The 24807-nt window shown below is 45.1% G+C and overlaps 1 protein-coding gene across 1 annotated transcript; it reads left to right on the forward strand.

Moving 5' to 3' along the window:
• Positions 1 to 20562: 20562 nt before the first annotated feature.
• On the forward strand, positions 20563 to 22866 carry LOC124595518. The gene is made up of 2 exons (XM_047134285.1): positions 20563 to 22574; positions 22807 to 22866. The coding sequence occupies exon 1, from the start codon at positions 20806 to 20808 to the stop codon at positions 22558 to 22560; it is 1755 nt and encodes a 584-aa protein (XP_046990241.1). The 5' UTR covers positions 20563 to 20805; the 3' UTR covers positions 22561 to 22574; positions 22807 to 22866.
• The last annotated feature ends 1941 nt before the right edge of the window (positions 22867 to 24807 follow it).

Raw genomic sequence — 24807 nt, forward strand, 5'->3', positions numbered from 1 at the left:
TTAATATTGTCTCCTCGCACAGTCCCTTGTTGGAGTACGTTGAGTTTAATGGTTACTCTGTATAAGCTTGAAGATTTATGCGATCTACTCTTGAAAGAATAATAAGATACGCAACAGGGGGCCTAGTAGTAATTGTAATCACATATTTGCGACTGTTAGCGCTCCTGGCTCACAGACGTATAAACTGGCAAAACACTTGAACTCTCTGCTCGAAAAGTTTATCTTGTCTATCTGAAAAGCAAATTGTCATGTCCGTTAGGGCGAGTCAGAGAGAGGACAGTATTCCGGATAGCCGGAAATAGGGCTGTTAGATAGGGTATACGCGAACCAGGGCCCCGTTCACGTCGGACCAGCCCGCGCTCGCAGAGGCAAGGACAAAGGACCAGGGCCAGAGTAGTACACCTGCGAAGAGGAAAGGAACGCATTCGATCACACAGCAGATACAAACGACGCGCACCGCGTGCCCTTCCTCGGGCCGCCTTTGCTCACCAGCCAACCCCGCTTCCGGTCCAGCCATGGACAAAGGAACAAAGACCACGAAACCTAGAATGAGTGCCAAAGTTGCAACAGCCCCCAAAGGCCGAACATGCAAACAACACCGGCGGGAAAATCATATTCCGATATAACGGCAAAACCTCGAGCCGAAACCCCGAAATACGAAGCAACGCTGACACCAAACGGCAGGAACACTGTCGTGACCGAACGAAAGCCATCCAAACTGGAGGAACACAACGCAATAGAACAAAGCCGAAACTCTCCACACGAAAAGCATTTCCCTGACAGTGCAAAATCTAGCAGCAGAAGAAATTCAAAAATCCTTCTGCTATGCACTGAAGGCTCTGAACGTGGCGCAGTACATAACTGATGTAGTGGTGCACCGAAACAGGTCCGCAACCATACACAGCACACACTCAGACATTAAAAGCAAAAGCGATAAGTTCCTGACTCACCACCGGCGAGAAGCCAGCTGCACCATCGAAGAGTACCGCACACCGAAAGACCGAAATGCCAACGCAAAACCATGCATGTGCGTGGTAATCAAAAACATCGATTTAGATATCACCACTGCAAAGATAGAAGAGGAACTCACTACGATGGGGTACAAATTCGAGCGTGCGGTCCGCATTAGATCACGTAACACATCGGAACTCACACCAAACATCAGCGTTCTGACTAGAGAGCAATCTATTGTGGACAAACTCCTAATCGACCAATTTCAGAATACATATGCGCTCGTACAAAGTAGAACCGCCTCACCTACCTCCACCACAACCAGCACACTGTAAAAAATGCTTCAACTACGAACATCCAGCCGATAAATGCAATCACACGCCAAAATGCGCCGGATGCGCCGGGGCCCACTTCGCAAGCGAATGCACTTCGAAAGAAGAGAGAGTAAAATGCGCAAACTGCGAAGGCGACCACCACCCAATGCGCCTGAAATGCCTGAAAAGGCCGCCAGCCCCTACAACCCTAGAAACAACCCAAACAGTAAAATGCATTGACAAACCAGCCCAGGAGGAATCGCAAACACCCGCTAATGATCAGTTCGTCAAAACAGACGAGCTGATAAGAGCAATTACGACAGCCATCACTAACATCTTACCAGACACGAAGACAAAGGTAGTGGAAGCGATGAAAGAGGTTTCAAAACCTTTCCTTGGCAGAAAATTCGAACCAGTGCCGGTAGGGAATAAACTACATTTCCACCTGTAGATCAGGAAGACACGAACAGTTTCTCGCGAACACAGCGAGTCGTCGCGTGGACGCCGAGCTAAGAGGACCTCGCAGCGCTGCCGCCGACCGCCAGCAGCCGTAGGTCGCCCGCTACCCCCTCCATCCGCCCGCGCGCCAGCCGGCCGCTACCAGCGCTCTACCGCCAGCTCCGTTCCGGTTCGCAATGTCTGGACGCAAGGGAAGCAAGTTGACAGCTGCGCTCCAGCTCCTCGTCGAAGCGTTGGGGAACACCCGCGGTCGCAAACGCCAGCCGCAGCAGAAGCGCAAACGGCGGGCACTGGACACCGTCCAGTGCTACAAGTGCCAGCAGATGGGTCACATGACGAGTGCTTGCACGAACGCTGTTGCGTGTCTGAAGTACGCGGCAGCGCACGACACGCGCAACTACGCCAAACCACGTGGTGCAGCCAGCAGGCGCGTGAACTGCGGCGGTTCACACGCTGCGAACTCACGCAGTTGCAGATACCGCATGGCAGCTCGCCGCCAGACCACCGCTCCACGCCCAGCGGTGTCTGCCGCCAAGTCGGCTGCCCCGCCCCCCTGCCTTGGCGAGGGGTGCGAGCTGCGCCGCCTCGAAGACGCCACTGATCAAGCTGTGGCCAGCTTCCAAACCGCCTTTGCGGGCGAAAGGGCCGCACTAAAGGAAGAGCTCGTAGCTGTTCATCGCCAGCTCCAACAGCTGCGTGAAGAGCTGCGAGCTCTCAAGAAGCAGCCGCCGGTTCCTGCCGCCGCCTCCCCTGTGAGTCGGCCGGTGAGGGTCGACGCCACCACACAGACATCCACCGCCTCGCCCTGTGCAGCAAAGCAGGAGGTGGCGCCAATGGAGACAGATGATGTGACGCCTAGATTGCTCCCCTCTGATGAGGTAGCCGCAAGCAGTGGTGCCGTGGCGCCGACCGCCTCCTCTCACGATGAGGAGCCAACAGCGAAGGTGAGGCTGTACCTACAACTCCCAGGTGTGCGTAGCCTGCAGCCCTTCCTCAAGCAGATTGCGGCGTCACTACGAGACGGCTACTACCCCTACTTGGACTACTTGGACCACTCGTACCCCTTCACCCCACCCGACTTGCCTAAGCCTCCCCTCCCCCACCGTCCGCACCGCCGCGGCAACTTGCGTTGCATGTTCCAGGAGGTGGTCACAAGGAAAGAGTTAGCCATAATCAACTCCCACCCCATTTTCACGCCCCGCGACTGGGACATACTGTTCGACCTCGCGGATGAATGGGTGACGGAAGAGTACCGTTCCGGTAGGGGGCAGGAAAGTGCCGAGATCAGGGAAATCAAGAAAGCTATCGCCCACCAACGCTCCCAATGGCAGTAGCGAAACCACGAAAGGTAATCACCAGACGGGGCGGGACTCATTGTCTAAATCTACCGGCCAGCCACTTAGGCCGTTCGTTTTCCTCTTCTCTTACTGTCCCTCTGACTATCGTTTCATCTTTCTTATATTTAAAAAAAAAAAAAAAAAAATCACAAAAAAAAGAAACGCACAAAAGTCAAGCAAATTGAAAGCTCCAGGTATTTTTCCTCCCCTAACCGTCAAGCCAGAAGGAGAAGCGCACCTGAGCGCTAGTACTTCTACTTCAGTCGAGGACATCCTCCTTCACGTGTGTGTGTGTGCGCGCGCGCGCTCGCTCGCTCCACAGCCAGTCGCCCGGCAGCGCCCGGGGAGTGCACATCAGCCGCTCCCGGCGCAGCCGCCCAGCGGCAACCGGCCGAGTGCCGAAGGGTTGAGCCTGCTCCCCTTCGACACAAAGCCGCACAACTAGTCGCGGACTGCCGCGAAAGAGCTTCGGCTCACAGCTCCCGGTAGCCTCCGGTTACCCAACGTGATTCTCACGTTCTTTTAGGGACTCTGAGGCAGTACCAGGGCTCCTTCACAGGATCACGCCCGCGTGCTGCAGGCCTTTCTTCTTCCGCACCTCCTTTAGGTGCCGCGCTTGCACTAACAGCGCATGTTAGTAAATAGGGAACTCCCATTTCAATAGGGAACAACATACACTTTCTTGCATTTCGAGAAAAGCAGAATTGTCGTCTCCCCCTCCCTACCTAATAAATAATCCCAAGTGCGAGATGGCGGAAGCCGCTAGCACTTCTCCTGATGTTACCCGCAGCAAGACCGCAACACACGAAGCGCGCGGATCGACTGCACCCGCCGAAACTCGCGCCCCGCCCGCTACCGAAATCAAGGGAACGGCTGGCGACGCTCGACAGCTTGGCGCGAAAGCGCAAAAGCAGATCGAGTCGCGCCAGCTAATTACCGAACTTTTCGGGGTGGACGTCTCACCAACAAAAACAAGGACACTCAACATTACATTACACTCCCCTGTAACTGGACAGTCATGCACCATTGTCCCACCGACACCGCAGCCTCAAGAGATCCAGGCAGCGCCGGTGGAAGCGGACCCAGAAAACCACTACACAGAGCCCTGGCAGGTGGAGGGCCCTAAACGCAAACCCAGGAAAACAATGCAGACAAGCGAGCAACCAAACTCGCTAGGTAACCGAAAGGCGCTGTTGCCTACACCAACTACCACATCTCAGGCTAGCAACAATAACACCAAACAAAACACAAACATGGCTATGCCGAATAACAACAAAGCACACAAAGCCGCAGCTGTGCCTACACAACACAAGACTGGTTTCCCGCCAGTCGTTATACAAAACTATGGGAACCTTAGTGCCCTTAACACTGCATTCGCGGAAAGGCACATTAACAGCACATTACTAGCAAAGTACTCGGGGGATAGGGCCTCACTGTACGTTGCCACAGACAGCGAATACAAAGATCTTCTGACCTTCCTCAAAGATCGGAAGATCGAACACTACACGTACAGAACGCTGGACGAGAGAACCCACCAGTACGTGATCAAGGGAGCGCCCAGTACCCCTAATGAGACGGTACAGGCGGCGCTCTGTTATCTGGGATTCGACTGTAAAAGTGCCTCCCGGATGACGGGGTTCCGCACACACTTACCGCTACCACCATGGTTGAGTTAGCCGACACGGTTGATTACCGTGCCATCCTGCAGATAAAGAGGTTTCTGCGGATGGACGTACGTTTAGAACACTACGAACCACCCAAGGTCCCCCAACAATGTAACAACTGCCAGCGACTCGGCCACTCGGCCCTTCGTTGTGGCCTGGCAACTCGTTGCCGCGGATGTGCTGGCAATCACAAATCCGACACCTGCACACAAGCACAGCCAAACCAGCTATGCTGTGCCAACTGCAGTGGGCCCCATGCGGCCTATTTCAGACACTGTAGTGCATACAAACAGGCGCTGAAGCGTAAGCAAGAAAAGAACAGGGTACAGTACGACATTCCGCATCCAAGGCCAGCGCCGAACCCAGTAAGGAACGGCGTAACGTTTGCCACGGTTGCACGCCCTGGCGAAACGGTACAGGCCGCGGAACCTCAGCGCCCTTCACACAAAAGCGAAACAACCGTTGCAACAGCTACACAACAGCCACAGACAACACCACAAAACCAACAAGCATTGGTGCCAACACCTATGCCCCCAAACAACACGACCCCACTCCCGGAAGTCACGTGCTGCGAAGAAACGCACACTATACAGGAAAACACGCCCACACAAGAACCCCCAGAACCCCAAGCCCAGAGGAGGAATAGACGTACACGTAAGCACAGGGCGGGGAACACCAAATCACCACAACAGGCCACCCAACAACAACAGACCAATAACACACAGGTAAACAGTCAACAAGACATCGAGACTGTAACCCACCCTTCCATCCCCCCTCACCACAGAAGTAACACAGGCGCCACAACCTCTGCCACAAAACATAAACACAAATGCCACCACACCAATACCCGCACAAGCGGCCGCTAACTCTACAACAGCACCTCAGGCTGCCACACCCAACACCAACATACCACCTGGAGGAATACTGGAAACACTATTCCCTCGATACACGACAGTTCAAATCCTTACCAAGGTGCTGACGGCCGTCACTACACTCATCACCCAGCCCGGGCAATACTGGGCTGTCATACACACTGCCATCACAATACTCTTTCACACTCTTACATGAATAATATATCACACCCGGCCCGTAACGCAAACCTGCGCACACTATCACAGATGCAGTTCTGGAATGCAAACTCGATCCACAACAAAAGGGCAGAATTTGCCGATTCATGGAGCGCAATGGAATCCTTGTCGCACTACTGAAAAATGTAAGGGGTCCGTAGGCCCTTACTATAAATTTGCACTCGGCAGAGGTCGATAGGGCGAACAATCGATTGTGTCGTGTTGCGAGAGCGAGTGTGGAGTTGAGCAGTGCCATGTTGCGGGTAGAGGTGTGTGGAGGTCTTTGTTGAAATACAAGGCTTTAACGGAGAAGGGAGTCGCCATCGCCGTGGTTAGACCCCTTTGTACTAGAATAATACCGGGAAGGTGAAGAAGTACTATTACGAAAGTGATCAGTGACATTTCTAGCGCCGATATTTGGTTTCGCGTCTACCGCGCCGGCATCACCTTGGATTGCAGTGTTGAATTGCAGTGTTGGATGTAGTGATGGATTAGCGTGTGACGATAATGGAAAATGAAGAAGCCTGTGCTGAGATTAGCCGTAATTAGATATGTATGACGAAGGCGGTGGCTGTCTCCTTTTTTGTGTTTTTGAGAAGAATACAGGTTCGTAATTAGTGAAACTGTGTTGATGTTTTTCTTGTTACCAGACATTTCATTATTACAGTATTGAACAGGACGAACTGGAAAGTAACAACTTCCGTAGCAGTCAATTCCGATCACCAGCCCCGGTCATATTAATAATAAATATTGGGCTGCTATTCGATCAGATCAGGTCGGGATAAATAAACAGAGGTGTTACACCTTGGCTTACCGTGAAAGGACAAGTGCAATCTTCGGACGAATCGTAAAGAACAATAGGTAATTTTATCTTGCTTAACGCGAGAAAATATTTTTCAATTTCGGATGAAGACAGAGTATAAACTTTAAAATCGCGACAAGAAACAGTGCATTTTGAACAATATGAAGTTCCGGTAGGGACTGTTTTCCGCCATATCAGATAAGAGAAATAGTGTCGATAAACTGTGTTATAATGAGCAAACACGTACATCCGCACGAAAAACTGTGAAAAGTGAACACTAAAGAAAGACACGTGTGAACATTGCCACAACAAAACGAGCTAAGAATTCGTCACGGAAGCTTTTAAAGAAGTGTTTAGTAGTAATGTTATGACCGAAATTGCTTTTTGAATAATGAAAATCGAGCAACTTCATGTGGGCCCATAAACTGTTATGCAGGCGACAATTTATGTGGCGACGCAACTGTTGAATGACGTCACGCAGACCCGTGCAGCAGCTGCGCCAAAGAACTTCGATCCGCGAGGTGATTTGACACATCACCCCAACTACCTGTGCAAGGAGTAAGTCAGACACAGACGCACTACACTGGGCAGCGACCAGCGCGACTTCGAGGCACCGAGCGCCAACCCGGCATCTAGCGGCCGAACTACAAACCACGCCCGCCTGCAGCGCCACAGAGCGGCCGACTGAGAACTACGACGACTCACCACAGATCTTCAGCGCGACTTCACGCGGCTCCGGCGGCAGTACAGCGCCACGCCCACTTCAAACGTCAAAACATCGCGACTCGTGGTAACGTCAGTTGGTGAGTGAAGACAACTAGTTAGCATAACATTAAATTGCAGTATACTGTCTTCACGATAAATAAACAGTTTTAAACTGTGTTTCACCTTAGGAGAAGTGCCCAATTACAGTAATTTCCGAAAAGTTTGCGAAACATACTCTGAAATATAGCATACTTATTTATGCATACTGCGCTGTCTAAATGGTGATTATACAGATATGCTCATTGTTTATGGAGATTTTACATTTATAGATTTAATGAATGGTGTGATTTGTCTTATTTAAAACATTTTACATAAACTGTGTATGTGAAAATTGATATTTGAAATTATTAGGTTTTGAGAGTCGTTATGTTTAGTGCTCATACGTATCGAATCAATTTTGGGATTAACTGAAGATACTGCAGTTACTGTTTGATTAGTTTAGTGGTAATTAGGAGTGTTTTGGGTTACTAGAGGTTATTTTATATTACTTGCCTGTGCATTAAAAAAAAATAAACCAAACATGTCTACTGAAGATAAGCAGGTTTGTGAGGCAGTAGTTGAAAGGAAAGGGATAGTAGTTGAAAGGAAAGGGATAGGACAGGAAGACAGAGATGATTCAGGACAGTGATTATGGATTGTCATTAGAAGGCCCATTAGCACATTCAACTAGTTACCCTGAGACACCGGGACAAACGACGAGAGATAAGCCAGTTTCAGTGAGTGCGGATATACGGTTGATGTTAGCAGACTGGCTAAAGGAAATCAAGGCAACAATAAAGGAAGGTTTCCAAGAAACTAGAGAAAGGGAAGAAATATTCCGCAAATCATTAAAGGAAGGTTTACAAGAGACCAAAGAAAGCTTAGAAAAATCATTTAAGGAAACTCTAGCACAAGAGATCAAAACATCGCAAATGAAGAATATAGTCTGAAGAAGGAAATGCAGGAGTTACAAGAACGACTGAAGATGGACGTCAACAAGAGAGAGAGTAAGCTACAGAAGAGCATAGACCAAGTTCAGGGAGACGTGGGGAAGATGGAGGGAAAGTTAAGAAAAAAGACAGAAGACGATATTGAAGAAACTAAAGCCGAATTAGGAGAAAGGATCACCGTAGTGGAAACAAATTGCAATCATCGAATCGCCGAGGTGACGCAGATGCAGAAGCAATGCAATGATGCGGTTAAGGGGATAGGAGATAGGCAAAACCAATTGGCTGTCAATCTGAAAAATGCTATAGCCATGCAACGAGAAGAGGATAACACGAGGGTTGCAATGGAGGTCCGGCAATTACAATAGGGAGTGCAACAATTGGAGAGCAAGACAGAAGAAATTGATAAACGAATTAGCAATGCCACTTTAACCGTTGGGGAAGGTAGAGTCGTTACCTTGATGAGCAGTGATAATCGGTACGCGCAAAATAATACAGGGCAGAAGTTTAAACCGAAAGGAGGGTTGCACCCAATGATATTTATGAAATGGTTAAAAGGAGTTTTCCCAGCACATGTCAAAGACGCAGATAAGATTCAATTTGCAATACATAGGATGGAAAGTGAGGCCTTCACCTGGGGAGTCAGGAAGAAGGAAGGGACTACTAGTTATGATCAGTTTGAAGGGGAATTCTTGAAGAAATACTGGTCCAAAAGTCATCAGTGTGCAGCACTTGAAGACCTACTACACCGCAAGTCACTTAATACATGGAGAGGAATGTTGAGAGAGTTTGCCGAACATTTGTGGGAATTGAACGACACCTTGGAACAACCCCTGAGTGATGACATAATGATATCAGCGATAAAAAGAAGATTGAGCCGGAGAATGCAAGAAACTGTATCCGGGAGCCTGATTAACGATCAAGATACTGTAATGGAAGTATTGGAGCAATTAGAAACTATTCGTGCACAGGAAAACAATCAGATGTGTGATCAGAACCAAGATGGAAATAATTACCATCAAATTCGTTTTAATAGCCCACCAAATTACAGAGGTAGAGGTGGGGGTAATGGACGTAGGAACCATGGCAATGGTCAACAGTTTCACCACAATCATGGAAGAGATGATGATGATAATGACAGGAATTATGAGAGAAGAGATGATAGACAAAGGGATCAAGAGATACGAATTGAAGAAAGTTAGGTGTAGGGAGCTAGCAACTGTTTTGCTGGTATACCAAGTGGCGACTGGTACACTCCCAGCTGGGTGAGACTTTATTTCTTATTTCAAGTTTCACTCCTCTACCATCTTTCTCTATCCTTAGGTTAAGAAAGTTAGTGTGTAGTAGTTGGGATTGGTAGTGGTCATCCAAGTAATTCAGTCAGGAACCATGTAGCAGATTTATAGTTGGCTTAAAAATAAGGATAAGTAGTTACTGTTGATGTAGTGTGTGAGGTGTCAAAGAATCAATAAGTTGAAAGCTCAGTTTAGTGTCAGTATATTGCAAAATTATTAGTGCCAGAAGTAATAAAATGAGAACCAGATCAGAAAGCTAATGTTTATAAAATGATGTGGGGAAGCTAACTGGTCAAACAAGAGTTTGTGTAATCTTATAGAGTTGTTTTATGAGGCATGAAAAGGTCAAGGAATTGTAAGAGAATTGAAGTAATGTATCAGCTTATAAGTAGATGAACATACAAAGAAACAAATACATGAGGAGATAGTTGTTCGAATAAATGATGTGAAATATGATGAACAGAGAGGCCAAGGAGCCTGGAGTAGTATTCTTATGTAGTTATTGCAGCGAATATGGAGGGTTGATGTAGGCTGAAGATATATATTTATTTGCAGTGGAAGTTGCTGTTAAGTTGAGGGAGTCGTGTGTAATGAAATGTATGGAGTATGAGATGTTTGAAGTATTGAAGTATGTCATTTAGCACATGAGCAACATCTGTTTGCAAGTTATTTGTAGGTATACACGTTTATCTGAAGTATGCTGAATAAAACAGAAAGTGTAACTCATGAGTAATGAGTAATTCATGTATCCAATTAGCTATCAAAGTCAAGTATGGTTGTACTTACATCAAGCTTCAGAAGCAGAATTATGGCACTGTGTACTGAATAATAAATATCCATATAGAAGATTTGGATTAATGTCAGTATAACAGGAAATATTGTACCTCTCATCTAAGCTTTCTTGATAACAATTCACATATGGCAGTAATGTTTGGCAAAATGAAATGATCAGTGGTTTAAAATTTATCATTGGGTGACCACATTAGTTATAGTGTTGCAAATAGTTATGTAAGACATACTTAATGGTATAATGGAGCATTTAATATTATGAAATCTGTAGAGGTATGAGGGATTGTCAAATAATTGCATAAGTCAAGGAGTAAATGCTATATTTAGTTTTGATATTCAATTGTGCTTGTGTTAAAAACTCAAATGAATAAGTTGTGAATTTCTTCCTTAACTTTAATGCATGTTGGCCAAGTGAGTTATAAGTTAGAGCGATAGTAGTATGGACGGCAGGAACCCCGCTGAAAGGACGGCATACCAAAGGGGTAGCTGGCATTCAACTAGTTTTTTTTGTCCTTGTCTTTGCTGTGGCTAGTTATAAAAGATTAACCAGTAACAAATATGTAGTTAATGGCCCAGACAAACCTTTGAAAGTGCAGATTTTTGAAATTGAATGTAAGATAAGTTTATAAAAATATTTACCATGCTATGTTAATTAAGATAGATTGATGTTGTGTGTTACATTCAATATGGACTATAGAGGATTATTGCTGCCCGATAAAAAATTGTGATTTGGACAATGTCATGTTTGTGAGATGTAATAACCTTTTGTAGAATATTATTGTGGAGGCAGCCCACTACCGGAGTCGAGGGATTATTTGGTGAATTGTAATTTCATTAATTATTTACACTGTGTGTTTTGTTCAGATGTAATAATATCTAATTTCCTTGCCGATTCTTTTACGCCAGAGGCTCCAAAGAAGTTTTCGAGGGCGGGGATGTAAGGGGTCCGTAGGCCCTTACTATAAATTTGCACTCGGCAGAGGTCGATAGGGCGAACAATCGATTGTGTCGTGTTGCGAGAGCGAGTGTGGAGTTGAGCAGTGCCATGTTGCGAGTAGAGGTGTGTGGAGGTCTTTGTTGAAATACAAGGCTTTAACGGAGAAGGGAGTCGCCATCGCCGTGGTTAGACCCCTTTGTACTAGAATAATACCGGGAAGGTGAAGAAGTATTATTACGAAAGTGATCAGTGACATTTCTAGCGCCGATATTTGGTTTCGCGTCTACCGCGCCGGCATCACCTTGGATTGCAGTGTTGGATGCAGTGATGGATTAGCGTGTGACGATAATGGAAAATGAAGAAGCCTGTGCTGAGATTAGCCGTAATTAGATATGTATGACGAAGGCAGTGGCTGTCTCCTTTTTTGTGTTTTTGAGAAGAATACAGGTTCGTAATTAGTGAAACTGTGTTGGTGTTTTTCTTGTTACCAGATATTTCATTATTACAGTATTGAACAGGACGAACTGGAAAGTAACAACTTCCGTAGCAGTCAATTCCGATTACCAGCCCCATTAGGTACACGGTCATATTAATAATAAATACTGGGCTGCTATTCGATCAGATCAGGTCGGGATAAATAAACGGAGGTGTTACAAAGAGACCACGCTTAAACCGCACATACAATTAAACTTTCCTGGCTACTGCGTCTATTGTACCGACCGACCGGGCGACGCCGTGGCAGGTGGAACTGCAATCGTCATACACAAAGACATTGAGCACACAACATAGAGCTCCCTGAACTGGAAAAATCGAGGCTACGGCCGTCAGAGTCAAGTTCAACGGAGCCTACACCATACTGATATAGGTATACAACAGTCCTGCAGGCAATTCAACACGCGATATCAGCACACTACTCAACATCTCACCGCGAGTAATAGTCGCTGGAGATCTGAACGCAAAACATCCAGAATGGAATTCACGCATACGAAATCCCAACGGCAAAAAACTGTATGAACATTCACTAGGCAGGAACTACATTACACTAGCGCCGACTGAACCGACGCACATTCCCTATCTGAGGGGCCACAGGCTAGACGTGTTAGACGTGGCCCTCATCACGGGCATTACATCGACACTTAACGTTGCTGCTGAAAACGATCTGCCCTCAAACCACCAACCCGTAATACTATACATTGAGGAAACACTGCAGCACATGGAACAACGCAGGATGTTGGACTACGGGCGTGCGAATTGGACATTGTTCAAGGAAACGCTCGATAGCCACATCTCACCCTTACATGAAATTAACGAAACAGCACAAATTGACGAGGCAGTAGAAACCCTCACTAACGCCGTCCAGGACGCAACGACGGGCACCATACCTGATCGCACCTCACAACAACACAGTGCGGCCCTGCCCCAGGAAATCCTAGGCCTAATAACAATGAGGAGACAATGGCAGCGTACCAGGCGTCAGTACTTCAAACGGCACATTAACAGGCTACAGGGCATCATACATGACAAAATACGAACACACAGAACACAACAGTGTAACGAAAAACTCGAAGGGCTGGACACCGCGCGACCTGGCGTGTGGCAACTAGCCCGACACTTCACCAGGGAGAAAATGTACACCCCAACGCTTCAAGGGCCTGACGGACCTGCATACATGTACTCAGCGGAAGAGAAAGCAGAACTAATGGCCCGCACACTCGCAGCGTCATTCATACCGAGCCTGGTACCATCAGATCCATTTGCTACTGACCAGGAGGTTACACGCATTTTAGCCCAACCATCGCGCGACGACATTCGACATGCTAGTACAGCCGAAGTCTCCTGGGCTATAACGCATTCTTCTGCTAGGAAAGCCCCTGGTCATGATGGCATTCAAAACCGTGTCCTCCATGAGTTTACAGATAAAACCACTGAATATCTAACACACATAACGAATGCAATACTAAAACACCAACACTTTCCCGCCTTTTGGAAGACGGCCAAGGTCCTGATGTTCAGGAAGCTGGGGAAAGACCACAGCCTCCCACAAAATTACCGACCCATCAGCCTTCTGAGCTCGCTCAGCAAGATTGTTGAGAACGCATCACTAGGCACTGCATAACAAACGACATCTTGAGACCGGAGGAAGTCGGCTTCAGAAATCACCACTCCACAACACAACCACTCTTATGGGTCGTTGAACATATAACACATGGCTTCAACACAAACAAAGCAACAGGGGCGGTGTTCCTGGAATCGAAAAGGCTTTCGACCGTCTGTGGCACAATGGCCTCATTCGCAAACTCAGCGACGCGGGATTCCCCGACGGGCTGGTGCGTCTCATACACTCATACCTCACAGACAGGAGTTTCAACACTGACGTGCTGGGAAAACAATCAACATGACACAGTATACACGCGCGAGTGCCCCAGGGAAGCATCCTAGAGCCCCTACTGTTTAAGCTCTACATAAACGATCTCCCAACCACACACAACACAACGATGGCAATCTACGCGGATGACACAGCCATCCTCGCGCAAGATTGGAAACCATCAAACATTACGTCACGCTTACAGTGCACTCAGAGTGGCGGAGCCTTGGTTGGAGAAATGACGTGTTAGAGTAAAAGTCGACAAGTGCGAAGCCGTTCTGTTCACTAGAAGACCGAGGCAACTGCGCAAACACCGATACTGCAGACCAATAACTCTACATGCACGCCCAATACGTTTCTGTGAGAAAGTCAAATACCTTGGTGTCTGGCTGGGCCGAAAATTACTCTGGGGGGACCACATACAACACATGACCAACCGAGCAAGCGCGAGGCTCAAACAGCTCTACCCTATGCTCAACAGGCGTAGCACACTGAACAGAAGGGTGTCGAGGTCCATGTACATGACACTTATTCGACCCCTGATGACGTACGCAGCTCATGTCTGGGGATACGCTGCGCCCACACGCCTGCGCCGTCTGCAGCTCCTACAAAACAAAGTACTCAAAATCATAAGCAATGCTCCACGGTACACACGCATCGCGGATCTTCACCGGGAATACCGATTTGAGACTGTCACGGAGCTAATCCACAAACTCACCACAAGACTATACAGAAACTCCAGCCATTCGCGGAACCAATTTATTCAGAATCTGGGGAACTACGACCACAAGCATAGATGGAAACATGAAAGACCAAAAGACATACTTGTAAGGACCTAACATCTATGGCCAAGTACACGCAAACACAACGGTACAGGTGAGCCCCTGTTAATCAGACGCCATTACTGGATATCCAGCTGGAACACACTTGCCGAATAACTGGCACTACACGGGGAAGTCGTACTGTACACTGCATGCAGACAAGCTCCACCCCCCCCCCCCCCCCCCCCACACACACACACACACACGCGCAGTGAGATGGTCTATGGCCGATCTTCCACTACTATATAACGATCTTGATTGTTCCAGGAATGCAGCGGCTGCAGCAAACTGGGATACATCGCCATCGCTTGCCACGGTAATGATGCATGATACCCATACTAACAAACCCAACCCTGCAAAAACTATCGCAGGTAGTAAGCCACAACTGCTTTTACTACCCAACCCACTGTCGCAGAGGTTTCTTCCCCACGGCATGAGCCTCGACACTTTTCTCCTCAGCTCTTCAAATTGCTACCCTCATTCGGGTTTCGTCCACTATCTATCACCTGATGGATCGTGTTAATGCGTAATCTTACCCAGACACACGGATAACATCACAGCCTAGCATCCTGTGATCCACCTATTAGATAACTAAAATGTTGACCCGAGGTGACAGTAGAACTCTTGGTCTGGTCACCACGTTGGTGCGTGCGTGGAGGGGCCATTTCTATTAAACAGTTTCTCGCCACAATGGGCCAATCGAAGATGTACCCGTCACCTCAACACAAAACAGAATACAACCATCCACATCAAAAGAGGCCGCGACCCCTGCTACTCCCAATAAGGAACCAATAACACAGGAGTCCACAACACGCAGTTCGGACAGCCAACTAACGACACCACCTGTACTGGAAGCATCGTCGCTCAAAACAAGGCCTTCAGACCTGTAACTAAAGAAACACACCAGACAGAAGACACAAACAAGATGGAGGACGCGTATAAAGACGACATAAACATTGGCTTCGTAAACGCCAATGACTTCAGCACGAAGCATCCAATGCTGGAAAAGCTGCCACCAAGGAGAAACTAGCCATTCTAGGAGTTCTGAAAACGAGGACGACAAACTACCCTCTTCGCTTACACGATTTCGTCATGCACGAACTAAAAGCCAGCCATCCCTGTACCCAGAAGCACTCCTAAAGGCGGCGTGGCGGTTTTCCACAATAAGAAAACACCAGCAATAAGGATCGAATTACCGCCTCAGTTCTCACACATCCAGGCTATCCACCTCCAATTACAAACAAGTGCAAGCAAATTCCTACACCTAGTAACCACATACATCCCACCTGATGACGAAATTCCAACCGAATTTCTACTCTACATCAAAAACTGAGGCGATTTTATAATCATTGGGGATTTTAACGCAAGATCCGAAACATTTGGAGACACCAGAAATTACAGGAACGGTGTAGCACTAACAACACATCTAGAAAACATTGAAAACGGAGTAAGACTGCCCCACAACAAGCCAACTTTTATAAACCACCAAGGAACTTCCATCCCAGACCATATTATTTGTGATTTTATATATATATATATATATATATACACCTCAGCCCCCCATGGCCAGGGGACAGCACAGGCTCAGAACACCTGCCGTTAATAATACGAACTCACCTGATGCACCCACCACATAGCAACAAAAATAGAAAATCCATAGTTGATATCAAAATGTAAGCTTTCAAAACTACTAAAAGGAACTTACGAAAATCTTACCGCCAGCCAAAGAAATCACAAGCATCGAAGATCTGGAACAATACAACACCGATATTGTACAGACAATCACGAACCCGGCGACAAACAACGCGCCAACCAAAATCATAAAACCCAACGCAGACCGAATTCCGCAGAGAATATTAAACACAATAAAAGAAAAAAGACGTATATACAAACTTTTCAAGCAAACGGCCGACTGCGAATACAAACGAGAATAGAACAGACTGAACGATTTGGTCAAGTAGCAACTGAAAGAGTTCAGAGCAGACAAATGGGCAGAAACCTGCAAAAATCTAGATAATAGACAAACAGATATTGGCACACCTTCCGGAAAGTAACAGGAATTCGCCACAGATCAGATCCACCCCTTTACCACGAAGGAAATATTATAACACATGAAACAAAAAAGGCAAACATATTCAGAGAAGTTCTCGACGAAATACACAGCTTCCCAACTGACCCAAAGTTCGACTTAACATCCAGAAAGAGAGATCACACTTGAACTAGAAACACTACTAAAAACCATCGGTACACCGACAGAAGCCGAAGCAGCGCTCATAGCAGAAGTTACAAACTCTGAAGTGGAGGAAGCCATTCTAAAAGGAAAAAACAGCGCGCCAGGAAAAGATGGTATTAAAAGAAACCAGATACGCCTAGCCCCCAGAGAGACAATGATCACCTGTCTCACGACTCTGTACAACGCACCCTTGAAAACAGGCAACGTCCCAGTCCAATGGAAACAAGCAAAAATAGTAATGCTTCCCAAACCAGGGAAACCACCCAATGACCCCAGATCATATCATCCCATCACTCTGCTTCCGGTACCAGGGAAAGTCTTCGAAACTATAATCAGAAACAGACTAATCACCTTTGCAGACAAAAACCATTTAATACCTGACTGCCAGTCAGGTTTCAGAAAGACCATAGACCCAATAGTGCAGCTATGCAGCGGAGTCATCGAAGGCCTAAACCACCTAGACTGCGCCGCTGCCATATTTTTAGACATTGAAAGAGTGTTCGACAAAGTGCGGCACAAAGGTCTATATTACAAGCTTATAAAAATGGGTGGGCACAAGCAAGGGACATCACGACAAAAGCCAAAACGAGACTAAACCTACTCCGCCTACTTAAGAGGCAGGACAAAAGGAGCCAAAATAGAAACAATGATCTACACGTACAAAGCTTTTGTTCGCCCCATACCAGAATACGCTGCTCCGGTACGGATGGCAAATAAAACTGTGACACTGAGGATAATGGCAAAAAAAAAAAAAAAAAAAAAAAAAAAAAAAAAAAAAAAAAAGATAGCAGGCCAGATGAACCCCAGGACCCGAAATGAATTAGTATACAGAAACGCACAAGTGCACCCATTCAGGAAAAGATGGCTAGAATTAGCCGCCAAAATCGGCACCAACAGATTACAGGATAGAACAGCTACAACAGACATCTTACTAAAAAATTAAAGAGTCCTGAGCTACCCAAAAACAAAATATCCCTGTCCAGCTATAATAATCAAAACAAGCATAAAGGCAATAGATGCGAATTTAGCAACCAACTTCACCAACAATGACGTACCAGAGGACATGATAAAACACCTTCAGGAGGACGAACCAGAAGAAGAAGACACTTAAAACAAGAACGAAAAACACGACCACACACTGACCAGACACTAAAGAAGATAAACAACTAAACACAAGAAACAGAAGATTCAACAGATCCTTGCTGAAGTTTTAGGTAGGTTTCCCTCAGCACTCGGGCAAATGCCAGGATCTTTTTACCCTTCCACACGACAGGAACGGATGATAAACGAGATGAGACACAGAATAAGATTAGAATAGCCATACCCCCTTTCTCCAAATAAAAAGTGTCACCACAGCATACCCTAAGTTAATATAAGGCACCAAAGAGCAATAGGCTCTCCATGTGCCCGCCTTACCCCTTCAGGGTAAGGAATGAAAGATGGAAAAAAAAAATCCAGTCGCACTTGGGAAAGACTGGCACATACATAAAGGATTCAAGACATTTCATTGAGAAGCTGAAGAAACTAAAAGTTGTAGCAAATGACACCCTGGTCAGCTTTGACGTTGTTTCTTTGTTTACGAAAGTGGCACTCAGACGCACTCTGGAGCACATCGGTTCCAATTTCCCGCAAGATATCACAAAGCTCTTTCAAGCATGTCTCACCACGAGCTATTTCACGTGGAATGGCAACTTCTACGAACAGCTGGAAGACGTTACCATGGGTAGTCCTCGTAGTCCAGTGGTGGCCAACTTCTTCATGGAACATTTCGAAGCACAAGCACTGGACTTAGTATCTTGTAAACCTAAGGTGTGGTAGAGATACGTCGATGATGCCTTCGTTGTGTGGGGCCATGATGAGAACAGCTCGGCGACTTCCCAAGACGCCTGAACAGCCTCCGTGTCAACAAAATTTACCATGGAAGTAGAAAAGGACAAAAAACTACCATTTCTACATGTGCTGGTCACAAGGAATGGTGAAAACCTGGGACACAGCTTGTATCGAACACCGACATACACGGATACCTGCACAAATTATCAGATCACCACCCGAGCCAGAAAAGAGACATGATTAATGGGCTCGTAACGTGAGCAAGGCGAATATGCGAGGCGCAGCACCTCAGACGCGAAATACAACACTTGGAAAGTGTTCTGAGGAGCAATGGGTACTCCTCAAGTTGTATTAGAAGTATAACAGAGCCAAACAGTGAAGTAACAAATGTCGGGTACGGCCTTTCTGCCATACATTCCGAAAGTAATGGACAGAATCGGCCGCATATGGCGCAAACACGACGTAAAGACTATTTACAAACCGACAAAAAAGAGCAAAGAGTGTCTCAGAACGGCAAATGAGAAAAGGGACCCCACTTGCAGCGTCGGGAATATACCGCATACCAAGCACATAATGACAAGTTTATGTTGGAATGACTGGACGATCAACCAACACCAGGATCGCAGAACATAAGCAACATTGCAGGTAGTGAAATTCGCCGACACGCAAGTTCTGACTGCAGAAAAGAGCTATCACACCCGCTTGTTCAGAGAAACTATAGAAATACAAAAACACGAGAATAACTTCAACAAGAAAGAAGAAAGCCTCAAGGTAAACGGATCCTGGCTTCCCGCGCTGCAGTGAACGACCGTCGCAGGTAGCAAGAGAACCGCACCGAAAATGACCGCGGAGAAGCCCTTGGACGTTGACGCGCCAGGTACATATAGTATGCGGCCGCGAGTTCGGTTCCAGTCCATCACCTGCAATAGATGGCGAAACTAACGCCGTAAAATTGCCGTCGCATTTGAAACTCCTCCACCACCTAAAAAGGTACGACGCTCTCTAAATGAAGGCGAAGGTACAGTGTGGACAGAAGCCGATGTTTTGCCGGATGTTCCTGTTTTTTTGGGGAACATAGTGGAGTTACTGCACAAATAAACGGAATATCAAGTGCTTACGATTGTTTCAGTGATTTTATGACAGACGAAATTACGAAAACAATCAAAACTGAAACTAATAGATATGCAGCACGCATCATCAATAAAATGAGAAGGAATAACTCTCTAAAGAAAAACACTTTGTTTGCTAAGAGGCAGCCTGTGATGGTGAGTGACATTTATTCTTTTCTTGCTATTATTTTTCGCATGTGTCTTGTGAAAAAGTCGTCATTGCATGATTACTGGTCGACAAATTAAATGCTTTCTTCGTCCTTTGCTCCTAGCATAAAGAGCACGGACAGATTCAAAGCAATTCTGTCAAACTTGCACTTGAACAATAATGAAAATTACAAACCTAAAGAGCAACAGAATTATGACCCACTTTTCAAAATTATAACGTTTTATGAATGGTTCGACCATGTCAGTTATCAGATGCTCCCTCCCAACAATTGCTGTAGATGAAGGGATGTGTGGGTTCAGAGGAAGAATTCACTTCAGAGTGAGTAAGAAAAATAAACTTGAAAAAAAGTGGAAAAATAGAAGTGGGATCGCTCACCGTTAGGCCCGTCTTATCGACCTAAGTGAAGTTCAACATGCCGTAGCCAATGAAGCTGCCAGTAACACTTCGCGCTTGACGCGCAACACAAGAGCACGCATTCGTGGTTCGCCACACAGCCTTCCGTCGTATTGGCGTTCTCTCATAACAGCTGCCGCAGCGAACGCCACTCGAGTTATAGTGATGTTGACGAATGCAGACGCGTTAAGGGGGGACGTACATGAAAATGACCAAATTTGTGAAAAAAATTTTATTGGCTCTTCATTTACTACATGGTATTGAAATTTCAATTACCAAATATTACGTTCCAATTCCGCTTCTAAGGGGGAAAAAAATAATAATTTGTAATAGCTTGCACAGGGCGACGCCCCCCCATCTTGGTCTTCATCCTCTCGTATATCTATTTATACTGCGTTTTTTTCCAGTTTTGTGCAGTCACAATGCAGGGAACGTTTGTGTACTACATCAAGAAGGCTGTGGAATAATATCTCTGCCGCTGGTTTTATATTCTTTGATTTATAGCGTTTGTTTACGAGTGTTTGTTTGGAATACATTTTTACGAAAGTTGTAAGTAGACTTGTTATTATATTTTGCAGCATGCCGCGTTCTAGTAAGGTGTTTAAAAAGGTTAGAAAGTGTCAAGCTTCTCGATGTAGTAAAGACAACTTGAAAACCAGCCCCATAATAACAAATGGAAACGATACTTCAACCAAGAAAGCGAGTGCTTCGAGAAGGAAAATTGACAGCTGTCAATCACTTGATGATTGTGGCTCAGACACTCAAGCTACTAGTGGTTTTAGGCTTATTGATTTGAAAATACTATCTGATATTATATCATCTGCTTGTGTATGTGCTGACTGTGGTGCAAAAAGTTTGAGATTATATGACGAAGAAAACAGAATTGGAATAGTGTGTATGTTGCATCTTACTTGTGAAAGCTGTCATTCAGACACTGCTTTTAGAACTTCGGCATCAAGTAACCGGATATATGAAGCAAATATGCGTTTAATATATGGCATGAGATGTTTGGGCATAGGCAGGGAAGGTACCAGACTGTTTTGTGGGATCATGAACATGCCACAACCAAGTGCTAGGTACACCACTGGAAATAAAACACTGCTAAGTGCTCTTCAAGAGGAAGTGGAAGAAAACTTGAAGTCCTCTGCAAAGGAAGCTGTGAAGATGAATAGTGAACTAAAGACAGAAGCAGATAACACGCCAGACACCGATTTGTGTGTGTCATGTGATGGAACGTGGATGAAGCGTGGACATACATCACTGTATGGAGTATCATCTGTCATTAGTGTTGATACTGGAAAAATTCTTGACGTTCAGGTAATGAGCAAATATTGCTATAGCTGTGTACTCGGAAAGAGAGCTGGTGAAGTGGAAGAAAATAAGTGGCAGGTTGAACACAAGAAAGTGTGCTGTAGAAATTATTCTGGTTCTAGTGGTGGAATGGAACCTGCAGCTATGAAACTTATGTTCCATCGAAGTGTGGAAAAGTACGGTGTTAGATACACAAAATACCTTGGTGATGGTGACTCCAGCTCCTTCAAAACTGTTTTGGAAAGTGAACCTTATGGTCCCCATTGTGCTATAGAAAAGTTGGAATGTGTTGGACATGTGCAAAAACGAATGGGAGGCAGACTTTTAAAATTGAAACGTGAATTGAAGGGCAGGAAACTTGAGGATGGAAAACTTTTAGGTGGTCCCAACAGACTCACAGACAAAGAAATTCATTCTTTACAAGTGTACTATGGCAAGGCAATAAGGGACAACAGTGGAAATTTGAATAACATGCAGAAGGCTGTGTGGTCTATTTATTTTCATAAACTATCCACAGATGACAAACCTGTACATAATTTGTGTGACATATCGTGGTGCAAATTCAAGCAGGCTGAGCGTGATGGCATGAACTATTCACACAAGCACAGTTTACCTGTGGCTGTTTTAAGTGCTATAAAACCAACATTTAGGTGTTTAGCAGAGCCAGACCTCCTACGAAAGTGTGTGCATGGAAAGACACAAAACCCTAATGAAAGTTACAACTCACTGATTTGGAAACGTTGCCCAAAAACAACATTTGTTTCAACAATTATTGTTGAAATTGCTGCATATGATGCTTGTTTAGTTTTTAACAATGGTAATCTTGGAAGAATAAAAACTCTACAGAGGCTAGGATTTCATCCAGGAGCTTTCACCTATTCAATATTGAAGGACATCGATGACAAAAGAGTTGCTGCGGCTGATATTACAGCCAATAAAATTGAACAGCAGGTTAACCAAAGAAGACAAGCAAAGAAGAGACTGCTTGCAGATGAAGAGGAGTATGCATATGGCTTGCACTAGTTCACACAGAGACGGTAAGACCTAATACAAACACTATCAAATCATTGATTCAGTTTTCCCGTAACTTACATTTTTATAACTTTATGTACCTTTTTCTCAAAAACCACAAAAGGTAGAGAAGTGAAATTTGGTATATGACTAGTCAGTACTATAGTGAAAAATTCTGTGGAAGGAATTTTCATTTAATAAAATAGTAAGGTATTTATGGTAGAAAATATTCCTTAAATTTGATATATTATTTTTCAGGGAAATTGGGAGACCCGTAAAAACTGAACAAAAGAAGATATAAAAATTCTGCTCCACAGAGTTTTGTAATTATTTGGTATGAAAGTGTGTACAAAAATTCATTAACATTGCTCTCACAGTTTTCTCAAAAAAGGAACATTTGTAATTACATTGTTGAAAAAAAATTAATTGTTAATAATTAAAGATGTAAAAGGTCAATAAAAATGAAAATTTAGGTTCATATGCGCATAACATTTCTTAATAACTGTACCAAATTTGGATTGATTATCTTAAAAAATTAGAGTTTTATAAAATACTTTTAAAATTACTGCAGTTTCGTGTACGTCCCCCCTTAAGGCCGAGCGGCAAGCTCAAAAATGGTTCAAATGGCTCTGAGCACTACGGGACTTAACTTCGAAGGTCATCAGTCCCCCTAGGACTTAGAACTAGTTAAACCTAACTAACCTAAGGACATCACACACATCCATGCCCGAGGCAGGATTCGAACCTGCGACCGTAGCGGCCGCGTAGTTCCGGACTGAATCGCCTAGATTTTCTGCTTTAACGCGGTGGCTCGCGGAATTGCCGTTCCCACCTGGAAGCGGCAGTAGCTAGCGGTAACCAATGACAGACAGCCACTGAGATAAGGGTGGGGGCCCACTGAAAGGCGCTTCAACGTTCACCTTGGAGACAGATTCATTCGCTAACATGGCTTGTAACGGTGACTTGGAATGTGCAGTTGCAGTGCTTTTTAATGTGTCCATGCATTCCGGAGATAAGATGAAATCTGCAGCAAATACGGCAGTGCAAATGATTAACCAAACTTTAAAATTATTCGAAAGAGGGACAAAAAGGAAACGTCAGGAATGGTTTGATGTGACAAGAGTACCATAATATGCGGTATGGTGTGCACAACAAAACTATGGCCCGTGCCTCGCGTGTGTCATTTACAACAGCTGTTACTGAACTTGCGTCTGCTGTTGCCACGCAAAATACACGAAGAATGAAACACACAGTGTGGTGCATCTACGTACATTCTGTGCAAAGCACTGGAAGCATACCACAGTGACAAGTCCCGGCCCAGATACTGGATATGCCCACTTCTTCGTAGTAGAGGTGAAGAAAGAGTTTCACACCCTCGTACGGGATATGAGGGAAAAGGACATACAGAAGTTCTGTATATATTTTCGAATGACACCGCAGAGGTAAATATATGTTACATTTGATATTCGTAATTGAACTGTTAAGCTGTAGTATGCCATGATAAAGATGCAAGTGACAACAATATTTTTAAAAATTGAAGGATAAGTCCGTAGAACAGCTATAGAGGCATGCTTCCTATTTCTAAAACACACAAATTATATTGTATCATGTGAAAGACGAAGCTACATGATGACGTACCAGTTTTTAAAGCTCTTTAGTTATTTTCTTATTTACATAATATTCTTTCATGAATTTCACTGTTTTGTCTTGTATTAATAGATACGATGAGTTATTGTCAATGATTGCTCCGCACATCATGAAACAGACGACAAAATTTAAAAAACCAATCACTCTAGAGGAACAACTTGCCATGACACTCACGTACAGGAAATTTCAATATTTGAAGCTGTTTTAAATAGTTAGCCGAAATTGCTGCTCATTTTTGTATGCAGTTGCGTATGTCTGAGAGTTCAGTTAAGTAATGTACTGAACTACTCTACTGCATTTTAAAATATGTTTGTGAGACGAATTTTCTTTCATGTTACTACGTTCTAACCGAAACTAATAGCAACTCTGATCAGTTATGCGACATGTACACCATTTTAACTCGCTACATTCATCCTGCAATGAATTTTAAAAATCAAACGATACACGCTGCGTTAATTCCAGAAGCATATAAGATACTACTGTCTCAAGCAGTGTTGAGTACATGTCAGCAACTTAAATTAATTTTGCTTTTAACGATCATGGAACCCTGTGTAATTACTAGCTGGTACTGTTAAGATATTGTACAAATACGTTCTGCGTTTCATCTAAATC

Source organism: Schistocerca americana, chromosome 2 (genome assembly GCF_021461395.2).
Source record: "Schistocerca americana isolate TAMUIC-IGC-003095 chromosome 2, iqSchAmer2.1, whole genome shotgun sequence".
Taxonomy (NCBI): domain Eukaryota; kingdom Metazoa; phylum Arthropoda; class Insecta; order Orthoptera; family Acrididae; genus Schistocerca; species Schistocerca americana.